The 12,439-nt window shown below is 48.0% G+C and overlaps 1 protein-coding gene and 2 non-coding genes across 8 annotated transcripts in view; 1 reads left to right on the forward strand and 2 right to left on the reverse strand.

Annotated features, from left to right (window-relative positions):
• MDM4 (MDM4 regulator of p53) overlaps positions 1–8,948 on the reverse strand; it is a 92,783-nt gene extending 83,835 nt beyond the window's left edge. For 2 of the 6 annotated variants that reach the window (XM_048826253.2, XM_048826252.2), the window contains exons 1-2: positions 8,788–8,946; positions 735–841 (exon numbers count right to left, since the gene is read on the reverse strand). In XM_048826253.2, coding sequence (XP_048682210.1) covers positions 735–809 — 75 coding nt within the window. In that variant the 5' untranslated portion in view covers positions 810–841; positions 8,788–8,946. Of the gene's footprint in view, positions 1–734; positions 842–8,787 lie in introns of all 6 variants that reach the window. The other 4 variants (XM_075121948.1, XM_048826254.2, XM_048826250.2 and 1 more) reach the window with 3 other exon arrangements.
• A 1,674-nt stretch (positions 8,949–10,622) lies between these two features.
• TRNAK-UUU (transfer RNA lysine (anticodon UUU)) lies at positions 10,623–10,695 on the forward strand. The gene has a single exon. It is a non-coding gene; the product is annotated as a tRNA-Lys (tRNA).
• Positions 10,696–11,012: 317 nt separating this feature from the next.
• Positions 11,013–11,085, reverse strand: TRNAK-UUU (transfer RNA lysine (anticodon UUU)). Its single transcript has one exon. It is a non-coding gene; the product is annotated as a tRNA-Lys (tRNA).
• Between the last annotated feature and the right edge of the window lie 1,354 nt (positions 11,086–12,439).

Genomic DNA, 12,439 nt, shown 5'->3' on the forward strand with positions numbered 1-12,439 from the left:
ACGAACAGCCCACTCCCCTGAGCAACATAAATTACAAGAACGACCCTACTGGGTCAGGCCAAAGGTCCATCCAGCCCAGTATCCTGTCTTCTGACAGTGGCCAGTGCCAGGTGCCCCAGAGGGAATGAACAGAACAGGTAACTATCAAATGATCCATCCCCCCGTCGCTCATTCCCAGCTTCTGGCAAACAGAGGTTAGGGACATTGTGCCGGCATAAACACTAGTGCACACGGTGCTATGTCGGCAGGAGAAGCTCCTGCCGACATAGCTACCGCCACTCGTTGAGGGTGGATTAATTATGTTGACGGGAGAGCTCTCTCCTGTGGACATTGAGCGGCTACACAAGAGATCTTACAGCAGCATAGCTGCACTGGTACAGTTGTGCCGCTGTAAGCTTGCTAATGTAGACATAGCCTAAATAAGGTATGAAGCCTGGAAATACAAACATTATGCACTTTCCTGTGTGGCCAGTTTAACCCACCTCACTTTTCCCTCACTGTTTCAAATGTCAGTCCAATGTTACCGATTTATCATCCATACCAGCAGCACTGCTAGTTAATGTTCACAAACCACTGACAAGATAGAAGACTATTCATTCCACCCTGTACGAGAGGCCACATGCCTCGAAGTCAAAGCTGCTCTAGTATGGCTTCACTGGCCTTATTTTTAACAAGGAGAGAGGAAAGCCAAGAGTGTGTGACAGGGGGAGGGTAGAGTGGGAAGGGGAGATTACCTGATTAGCTTGTCCAAGTGCGATTCTGCAGGCATTCTCAGATGCTGGATACTGTTCAGAGGTCGAAGATGTCATTTTGGCAGTGAAATAGCTGTCTACAGTATAAACTAAAACAACAACAAGGTTATGTTTAGTAGCAAGTCAGAAGCAGCAGGTCCTGAGTTTAACCACTTCCGTTTCTTAGAAGCTTTAGGAAATCCATCTTCCCCGCATGTACATCCTAAAATGTAGCATAAAAAATCTAAAGTTACTGCATCCGCCCATGCAATTGTTTTATAGTTTGCCAATAACCTGAGCGATCCAAAACTAATTCTCTCCTAGGTAAGTTAAACCTAGCTGCTGAACAGGCAGCCTTCTCAGAGCAGCTGGGGCAGAAATCCTTCAGCAACCAAGAAGCATGTCTTCAATTTGCTTTTATGAAATTTACAATTTCTGTTCACTAACCATCTCAGGCTGATCTGCACTGGTGACACTCCCACCCCTCCCCCCACCTTCACGATGCTCTAGAAAAATCTTGCTCACTGGGAGACGAATGCTAGGATAAAATATTCCCACGCTCATCTGCAAATCCCAGACAGTTCTTCTTTCTGTTGTGACCTGCCTGTTCAAAGACACAGAGTCTTCTGTGACATGTTGAGGCAAGTTCTTAATGAGTCAGAATGGACAGTAACAGCTCAGTCACAGTTTTACCCCACTGGAAAGCCTTACAGACAATAGCAGCTTCATGAGTCAGCAAGGGCAGGTACACAGTGGGTGGAAGAACTAAATGCTAGTGATTAAACGCCCACCCTTCAAATTGATGGGATCAACTTAACAAAGAGCCCCAAAGATCATTGGAGCCCCCATCCCCCTCACTCCAAACGACACCCAAGTTCTAAACAAGTTCTATATTGCACAGATGCTAAAGAAACCTGGGATGGGAAGACTGTTCCCTTTTTTGGTGCTTTCAGACATGTATGGAGCTATGAAGTTAGACTCTCTGACAGCCCATCTGTTTAGGCACAGTTAGGATTATTATCCTTTACAGAAGGAGACACCAGCAAGAAGCAACTGTCCAAGGTCACAGACACACCTGGTCTCCTGAGTCCTAGTCCATACTCAACGCTTCTCCTGCTGACATAGCTTATGCCGCTCGCAGAGGTGTTTTTTTTGTGTTTGTTTTTTCAACACCAATGGGCATAGAGCGTCTTCACAAGACTGTACATATAGACACAGCCTCACTCTGCAGTGGAGGCACATACCCTTTGGCCTGGTCTACACTAAAAAGTTAACTTGACCCAGTTCAGTGGTGTGAAAAATCCACAACCCTGTAGACAATGCTAGGTCAGTGCTTAAGTGTTCACATCCAGCTGCTGAGTACCATGGTTGAAAGGCATCTATCTGCAAGTGCAAAGACGCCTAAACTCTCGAAATTTAATGTCTTGCCATCCGATAATATTTTGATGAATCTGATTCAGGAACACCATTTTAAAACCTGTGCCGTCCACAAAACCAAACACTTGTCACTCCACCCTACCAACATAATAGATAGAGCCCTGCAAATCCCCAGATATCCGTGGATGCAGATAGGCATGGACCATTTTTGCGGATTGTGAATGGATGCAGATTCAAATTTTATATCTAAAGCCCTGCCAATCTGCGGATATCAGAGGGTCATTTTTGCCAAATTGAGGATCAGATGCAGACAGAAAATTTGTATCCGTGCAGGGCTCTAGTAATAGATTTTAGTTGTGCAGGTGAGACTTTTGCTGTAAGGTACTAATACACACTAAAAACCCTGCTTTATCTGCTCTTGTACACACATCTTTGTAAGATGACTGCAGAATATGGTACCAGATTACAGGCATTTGGAGGAGAGAAGGTAAGCTTTTCTACTCTACCCAGCCACAATGTACCCTCAAGGGCTTCAAATGGTACAGCACTGATATAAAGTTATGCAACAATATGATCTTTCATTTTGTATAACCTATGTGACTTTAAATTAATTTTTGCTGTCCTACTCTCATTTAGAGTTGCATGCTTTTTATTCTTTGCTTTGACGAAGATTTATGACATTCCTCCAAGAACCGTGAAGAGACAGATTTTATTGCACAAAAGTTATGTAATATATTACTTACCGTAACACAGGCAATGACACTGCATTTAAGACTTATTTGATTTAATTTTTTTTAAAGTACTGTAAGGTAAATTCAGATCTGCCATTTAAAAAAAAAAAATCTCCTTTAAGGAGTCAGGGCTTCGTTTGCAGAAGTCTTTTAAAGTCATGATATATCTGCCACATGGTAGGAATTTTGAGTTTATCAAGACACATGAAGGACTGCCAATAAAGAACCAAACAAAGCTAATCTTTGATAGACAACAATAATTAAAACAACAAGGAGTCCGGTGGCATGTTAAAGACTAACAGATTTATTTGGATATAAATAAATCTGTTAGTCTTTAAGGTGCCACTGGATTCATTGTTTTTAGAAAAGGAGTACTAGTGGCACCTTAGAGACTTACCGATTTATTTGAGCATAAGCTTTCATGAGCTACAGCTCACTTCATCGGATGCATTCAATGGAAAATACAGTGAGATTTATATACACACAGAACATGAAAAAATGGGTGTTATCATACACACTGTAAGGAGAGTGATCACTTAAGATGAGCTATTACCAGCAGGAGAGCAAGGGCAGGGGAACCTTTTGTAGTGATAATCAAGGTGGGCCATTTCCAGCAGTTAACAGGAACGTCTGAGGAACAGTGGGGGGGGGGGGGGGGGGATAAACATGGGGAAATAGTTTTACTTTGTGTAATGACACATCCACTCCCAGTCTCTATTCAAGCCTAAGTTAATTGTATCCAGTTTGCAAATTAATTCCAATTCAGCAGTCTCTCGTTGGAGTCTGTTTTTGAAGTATTTTTGTTGTAATACTGCGACCTTTAGGTCTGTAATCGAGTGACCAGAGAGACTGAAGTGTTCTCCGACTGGTTTATGAATGTTATAATCCTTGACATCTGATTTGTGTCCATTTATTCTTTTATGTAGAGACTGTACAGTCTGACCAATGTACATGGCAGAGGGGCATTGCTGGCACATGATGGCATATATCATATTGGTAGATGTGCAGGTGAACAAGCCTCTGATAGTGTGGCTGATGTGATTAGGCCCTATGATGGTATCCCCTGAATAGATATGTGGACACAGTTGGCAACGGGCTTTGTTGCAAGGATAGGTTCTTGGGTTAGTGGCTCTGTTGTGTGGTGTGCGGTTGCTGGTGAGTATTTGCTTCAGGTTGGGGGGCTGTCTGTAGGCAAGGACTGGCCTGTCTCCCAAGATTTGTGAGAGCGATGGATCGTCCTTCAGGATAGGTTGTAGATCCTTGATGATGCGTTGGAGAAGTTTTAGTTGGGGGCTGAAGGTGATGGCTAGTGGCGTTCTGTTATTATCTTTGTTGGGCCTGTCCTGTAGTAGGTGACTTCTGGGTACTCTTCTGGCTCTGTCAATTTGTTTCTTCACTTCAGCAGGTGGGTACTGTAGTTGTAAGAATGCTTGATAGAGATCTTGTAGGTGTTTGTCTCTGTCTGAGGGGTAACACCCATTTTTCATGTTCTGTGTGTATATGTTCTGTGTGTATATAAATCTCCTCACTCTATTTTCCACTGAATGCATCCAATGAAGTGAGCTGTAGCTCACGAAAGCTTATGCTCAAATAAATTGGTTAATCTCTAAGGTGCCACTAGTACTCCTTTTCTTTTTGCGAATACAGACTAACACGGCTGCTACTCTGAAACCTGTCATTGTTTTTGTGGATGCAGACTAACACGGCTACGCCTCTGATAATTAATAATTAAGATTCGCAAAAAATGATGCAACATTCTTTTATTGCAAAACCGGTTTTTTTGGGGGGGGGGGAGGAAGAGGGAAATCTAGATTTATTTTCAAGTTGATTATTCCAATTAAAAAAAATAAAAACTGAAGCACTGGCAAATGGCTCTGCAAATCTTCCTAAATCAACCACCACCGACACAGTATTCGTCACCGGTGATACATCTAGAAATCTACTGTAGACAAACATGTTTGCAGTAATCCTATCCTAATGGGCTTTTTTTTCCCCTTTGAAAGGACAGGGCTGTGAGTGATTACTTTCTGTAAGTCCTTTGAGTCTCTACACTACTTGATGAACAACAGAAATCCTAGTAAACTGATTTGGATTCAGACAGTCAAAGGGAAAAAAAAATAGATGGTACCATAATCTTTGATTGTATAACCCACCCACCACTGTATTCTCGGAACACCTTCTTCTACAAGACAAGCAGGGACCTGTAGGGACTAAATTTATGTAAGTAGTATCAGCAAAGATCTGCTTTTTTCTCTGTCCTAAACCAAAGGCATCTATACGCTGAAGAAATTGATCATATTTATTACTGTACCTTAATATGAATTGGTGATGGGTTTCTCATTTAGGCTATATTTTTGCTTGTCCCTATCGTCCCTAGAACACCCTGATTACAGCCTGTAAAATAACTTTTGACACCCAACTTCATATATACAAAGTACATATATATGAAGTCAGTGGAACTTTTGCATAGGCAAGGGGTTCACTCGCAGGAAGCCGTTGCAAGATCATGGTTTTGAAGTTATTATTCGTATTTATAGTAGCTTCTAAAAGCCCCAACTGAGAGCAGAACCCCATTGTGCCAGGTGCTGTATAGACAAAAAAAAACAGACAGTCCCTGCCCTGAACTATTTTCAATCTAAACAGACAAAGGGACAAGGTTGGGAGGAAAGAGACACAGAGGGGAAGTGACTTGCTCGCTGTCAGCATAAGGCAGATAAGTGGCCAAGCTGGGAGTAGAACCCAGGTGTCCTGACTCCCTGCTCAGTGCTCTGTCCACTAGACAGTATTTCTCAACAACCGGTTGGTGGACCAGCCCCAGCCCCTGAGATCTCCCTGACCAGTTTAGGAAGGCAGCAAGCCAGTCCCTGGTATCAAAGAGTTGAGAAACACTGCACTAGACCACACAACCTTCATACTTGCAACAACAGTAAATAGTTTCCCCCCACACTCTCATCCAAGTGAACAGTGATTTTTAAATTGATGTTGACCCACTGACTTGACTTGACAGAGGTCACACAGCTAGTCAGTGGCAGAGCAAGCAGGAACAGACTAGTGGTCTCTCTGACTTGCAGTCCTGTGCTTTAAACACTACATCATGCTTCCTCCATTTTGGGGGATGGAAAACAAGGCATGCTAAGATTATCCCCATTTCTTTCACTTTTACAAGTCACGTTTTAGCTGAGGGTTTTTGCAGCTACAAAATAGAGGTGGTTTTCTGTGCCTGACATTAACATTTCTATTTGCTCTGGGGTTATTTTTCTAGTATCTTTCAAAAGATGCTCAGAGGAACATGTCCCCAAAATCACTTCTTCCTTGCCCTATGGCTCTTAATTTCTCTCCTTTTGCGATTCATAGAATATCAGGGTTGGAAGGGACCTCAGGAGGTCATATTATTTATGACCATAACAGTATAACTCTAAAGCATTTGGAGATCTGTTTTGTATAGTATCTCTTATACAAAATGTTTCAATAATCACTGAGATTTCCAAACAGAAATTTAAAATGAGTAGAAAATCTAGATTTTAAAAATAGGTCTTTCTTTTATCAGGTGTGCATATTAAAGTGATTAAATTTGTATCACACGTCACATATCTTAACAGGTATAGCTTTGTAACTGATGTAACCAGTGCTGTGCCAGATGCATTCTACTAGTCATTTAATAGACACTGAAAAAGCAACTGAGGCTGAGAACCACATATGTTTCAGCAGCAGTGACATAGGAAAGGGAATCCCCATAAACTGAAGTCATGGAGAACTTGACTGTAAGCAGATACAGGCGTATTAGAGCAGAAGTTTACATACTACAAATAGATACCTTTGTTCCACTTCTAGAACAGTGTTTTAATACCAGCTTTCATTATGACCAGGCTCTGCTATATATCTGTCTGCCAGTCTAACTCCACACACACACTTCCAAAACATGGTCACTCACGCTGTCTAGACCAGAAATTTTTACTAAGAATTTCCCCAGTTCAACTTCCACCCATGCAGCTTCAGTCGGGGCAGCTCTATTGCAGGACAGTCACCGTCTAACCCTGCTCCAACCAGGTCTAAGACTAAAGAGGCTAAAATGCCAGCGGAACCATCTCTGCATTAGCATTTCTACAACTGCTACGCCAAACGGGCAGTTTAAATGCTTATCAATATACAAGCGAACTTGACTCACTATAGGCAGCATATTAGTGAGACAAGGTGGGCATCAGGGACCAAAGGTCTTGAACCCTAATCCACAGGGTTCTCAAGAGATAAGTAGTCCTGACCTGCCACCCAGTGAGCTTGGGGCTGCACAGCCAGTAATACAACATTGAAACACTAATGAATGCTAGCACAAACAAAATTAGCCTAAAATCTACACAATATAGTAACAACACTTCACTCTCACAGATACAAAAAGGACTTCAGATCTGTCTAGATCTCATCCTCATTTAACATCACTCCCTACTTCTCTCTTCTATCTGCCCCAACTCCCTTTCCGAAAAAGATCTGAACTTCACATTTTTCTTCCATTAAACTCAGTCTGATGTATTTAGAGCTGCTTCATCAACCCAAGTCACAATTAACCAGACACTTGCAATACAGCTCATTTTAATATAGCTTTTAAATAAGCCCGATGAGCATAACATGTTTTCAAAAACTCGGCACCAGGTTGGCAGTAACTGTTTCTGTTGATCATTTTGGAAGATATAGACAACACTCCAGGAAGCACAAAAAAGCACACTTTAAAAACGGACACACACACTTTACAAGATAGTTACGAAACTGCATGCTTTTCGGTCTCATTTTTTAAATCCTTACTAATCCCTTCCTAAAATGCTTCCTTGTTTTTAAGTTGCACTTAGCAGAGTGGCTAGTTCCTAAACTACAGATGGGCTTTTGCCAGCGTTCATTTCTGGGCAGGCGTGCCAGTATCCAACGTCAAAATTACGGCGCATCCGATGACGTACAAATCTGCGCGCGCCCCCGCCTTAATTTTCCCTCCTAATCGGGCAGTAACATGCTCCTATCAGCAGTTCCTCCAAAGGCTGTCAAAGGTACCAAGTCATGCTTTAGGTAACTGTTAGGCATGTGACAACTTAGGGGAAAAAAGGGAAAAAAAGAGAAAACGGTAACCACAGAAACACTTGCCAAGTGCTCCTTTTATTGATGGACCAGGTATAGCAAACATCAGCTAACAGCAAACCATGCATCGTCAGGCAACTGTCAGAGCTCCCTAAAACTGATTGCTGGAAAAGGAATCTAACCGTATAAATATTTTAAAAGTGTTCAGAAACACACACTAATTTCTGAATGGCACAACTGCAGCTCTCCTGGCCTGGGCTCTATTTTTACGAAGTCGCACTGAGTGAATCATCACTGCAAAACAAACGTCAAACAGCAGCACTGTGCCACCCACAGCTGTCTAACGCGAAACCACGGCAGCCCAAACATGAATGTGCTCGCTCTCGGAACAAGGATGAGTCCGGCCAGAGGGGAGATTTTTCTTTTACATGAATGGACGGACGTACACACACACACCCACCCAACACACATACAACGTGGAGCAGAAATACATCAAAGCGAAAGCCCACAACTTTAAAACTTTTCAATAGCAGCAGCTGTGCGAGGCTCTGCTCCCGCCAGTGCCCTCTGCAAGGTGTCTCGACAGCCAGACAGGTCATCCAGCCCCTACACTGCCTCCCACTCCCACTGCCCTGGCCTTGCTCACAACCTGCATCCCCTGCGTGCACCTATCCCCGCAGCAGGGCCTGCCCCGCAGGCGGATATCCCCGCCTGCCCCCGCACGCTGCTGCCTGCTGCCCCCTGCCCTGCTGCCTCCACATCCCCCTGCTGCCCTGACCCCTTCGGCCCCCCGCCCCAGGCTATGCCCTCTGACCCCCAAGCCAGCAGGCTGGGGGCAGGGCCCAGGCCTCAGGGCCTCCCCGCCCCTCCAGGCAGGTCCCCGGGCTCACCCTAGCGCTGCTCCATGGGCCCCAGCTCGCCCTTCGGCCTGAGGGGGCCCTAGGCCCCCACTTGGCTCCTCTCCTCCATCTTAGTGGGGGTCCAGGCCTCCACTTCCCCTCCCAGCCAACATGGCGGCGCGGCCACTTCCGCAGGGACTGCGTGGGGAAGAGTCCTCCTGGATGGACTGAGACCATAGAGAGCACCGGAAGCCAGGCCTAGAAAGGAGGCGTCGGGGAAGCTCGGCTAGCGAGGCGGCTACCATAGAGATGGAGGGGGCGTGGGGAGAGGGAGTGTCCCAGCCCTGCTGGAGGACCGTGAGGGGGCAAGGGCACTGGGGCAGAAACCGAGCTGGAGGAAGGAAAGCAACCACCAGAACTGGGCACAACTTAAGCAGTGCACCCCGCCCTGCAGTATGTACAGGGATCTGTGTCCGCACAGCCACTGTGCAAAGCAAGGCACCCCCAGGGTGTGATCTGTGCCCCACACGGTCACTGGGCAATGCAGGGCACCCCCAGGGTGTGATCTGTGCCCCACTCGGTCACTGGGCAGTGCAGGGCACCCCCAGGGTGTGATCTGTGCCCCACACGGTCACTGGGCAATGCAGGGCACCCCCAGGGTGTGATCTGTGCCCCACTCGGTCACTGGGCAGTGCAAGGCACCCCCAGGGTGTGATCTGTGCCCCACTCGGTCACTGGGCAGTGCAGGGCACCCCCAGGGTGTGATCTGTGCCCCACACGGTCACTGAGCAATGCAAGGCACCCCCAGGGTGTGATCTGTGCCCCACTCGGTCACTGGGCAGTGCAGGGCACCCCCAGGGTGTGATCTGTGCCCCACTCGGTCACTGGGCAGTGCAGGGCACCCCCAGGGTGTGATCTGTGCCCCACACGGTCACTGGGCAATGCAGGGCACCCCCAGGGTGTGATCTGTGCCCCACACGGTCACTGGGCAATGCAGGGCACCCCCAGGGTGTGATCTGTGCCCCACTCGGTCACTGGGCAGTGCAAGGCACTCCCAGGGTGTGATCTGTGCCCCACTCGGTCACTGGGCAGTGCAGGGCACCCCCAGGGTGTGATCTGTGCCCCACACGGTCACTGAGCAATGCAAGGCACCCCCAGGGTGTGATCTGTGCCCCACACGGTCACTGGGCAGTGCAGGGCACCCCCAGGGTGTGATCTGTGCCCCACTCGGTCACTGGGCAGTGCAAGGCACCCCCAGGGTGTGATCTGTGCCCCACATGGTCACTGGGCAGTGCAAGGCACCCCCAGGGTGTGATCTGTGCCCCACTCGGTCACTGGGCAGTGCAGGGCACCCCCAGGGTGTGATCTGTGCCCCACACGGTCACTGAGCAATGCAGGGCACCCCCAGGGTGTGATCTGTGCCCCACACGGTCACTGGGCAATGCAAGGCACCCCCAGGGTGTGATCTGTGCCCCACACGGTCACTGGGCAATGCAGGGCACCCCCAGGGTGTGATCTGTGCCCCACACGGTCACTGGGCAATGCAGGGCACCCCCAGGGTGTGATCTGTGCCCCACTCGGTCACTGGGCAGTGCAAGGCACCCCCAGGGTGTGATCTGTGCCCCACTCGGTCACTGGGCAGTGCAGGGCACCCCCAGGGTGTGATCTGTGCCCCACACGGTCACTGAGCAATGCAAGGCACCCCCAGGGTGTGATCTGTGCCCCACACGGTCACTGGGCAGTGCAGGGCACCCCCAGGGTGTGATCTGTGCCCCACACGGTCACTGAGCAATGCAAGGCCCAGCGAGAGGAGCCGCCGCTTCCTGGCTCCGCCCCGCCTGCGGCTCAGCGCTCTTAGCTCTCCCAGTGGCCGCCTAACGCCAGGAGCCCGGATAGCTCAGTCGGCAGAGCATCAGACTTTTAATCTGAGGGTCCAGGGTTCAAGTCCCTGTTCGGGCGAATGCTCCGAACTCTTTTTTTTATTCTTCCTTCATCTTTCAGTCTCTTTTCCCCCTGTTCCGCCTTCGCCTAGGTTGTTCCCCCGGCAGCAGCCGCTGCAAAGCCCCCCGCCCCCGCCGGCCCCGGCTCGACTCCCCGCGGGGGGGGGGGGGGGCGGGAGGAGCAGCGCCGGGCTCGCGCAGGGGGGTGACGCAGGCGCGCGCTCGGTAAAAAGACTTTGGGGGTGGGGGGGCTTTTAAAAACGCAGCACTTGGAGTCCGGCTCCCCCCCCCGTCCCAAACACTTCCACGGCCCCCCCCCTCCTGAAAAAGCTTCTGCGCCCGAACAGGGACTTGAACCCTGGACCCTCAGATTAAAAGTCTGATGCTCTGCCGACTGAGCTATCCGGGCGCTCTTGTAGAGAAGGCTTTTTCTGCCGTATACATGGCACTTGGCAAACGCAGCTCTGCCTTGGCCCCAGCCGCTCCAGGGATTCCAGCCCGGGGCACTGCTTAATGGCTAGGCTGGCCAGGGAGAGGGCTGGGGGCCCTGAGCCTGCAATGCCTTGTTTGGAGGGATCCTTGCACCCACCCGCTTTGCCCCCCTTTGGAAAGAAGTAAGACTCTGGCTGGGCCTGGCAGGATGGGGATCTAACGTTGCACAGTGCGGGGACTGTGAAAATTGGTGCTCACAATGAATTAATATTAGTATGGCAATTCTAGCCTCTTCTGCATTTTCATGCCCACTGAAAATAAGCGGGTCTAGGTACCTCGGAATCAGATTTCAGCATCGCAGCCCTGTTAGGCTGTATTCGCAAAAAGAAAAGGAGGATTTGTAGCACCTTAGAGACTAACCAATTTATTGGAGCATAAGCTTTCGTGAGCTACAGCTCACTTCATCGGATGCATGGTTAGTTCATCGGAATGCATCCGATGAAGTGAGCTGTAGCTCACAAAAGCTTATGCTCCAATAAATTGGTTAGTCTCTAAGGTGCCACAAGTCCGCCTTTTCTTTTTGCACCTAGGAATGACCATCTCAGCTCAGTCCAGGGGCTGTCTAGCCCAGGATCCCATCTCCAACAGTAGCCAGCACCAACTGCTATAGAAGAAGGTGTAAGAAACCCTGCAGTGGCAGATGCAGGATAATCCCAGGAAAAGATCTCCCTAATCCCTTATGAAGATTGGTTTAAACCCTGAAACGTGAGTTTTTTTAATCTCTCCCAGAAGTCTTTGTCTGCTTTAACTTTTATAGCTGGCCATTCTTGTCATCTGTATAACCTGTCCCCTTTTGTTAATATCCTGATGCACTGCTCCCCACCCACCCCAGTCCTTGGTGCCTGACCCTGGGAGCCTTGGGGATGAGAAGTGCTATATAATTGTAAAGCATCAATATACAGCTGATGATTATACAGATCTGTCTCTTAATCCAGCAATTGGTTCTATTTAAGGAGAAAGGATGGGGCCTGGCAGCTAGGGAAGAGGAGTTTATTTTTCGTGTGATTAAATCATGAAGCATCAGTAAAGGCAGGGGAGAGCTGCAGCTGGAATGCCCTTGGGTTTGGAGGGCTCAGATTAGGAGGGTTGGACAGGGTTACTGTGAGGTGCAAGGGAACACAGTGAGATGCCTTTGCCTGGAATCCAATCAAGTGAGTCATGGATGTTTAGTATCATTGTAGTTATACTGATGCTTTATATGTATACAGCACTTTTCCTCTCCAAAACTCCCAGGATCAGGAATCCAGGACTGGGGTGGGTAGTGAGCTGTG

Source organism: Caretta caretta, chromosome 21 (assembly GCF_965140235.1).
Source record: "Caretta caretta isolate rCarCar2 chromosome 21, rCarCar1.hap1, whole genome shotgun sequence".
Lineage (NCBI taxonomy): Eukaryota > Metazoa > Chordata > Testudines > Cheloniidae > Caretta > Caretta caretta.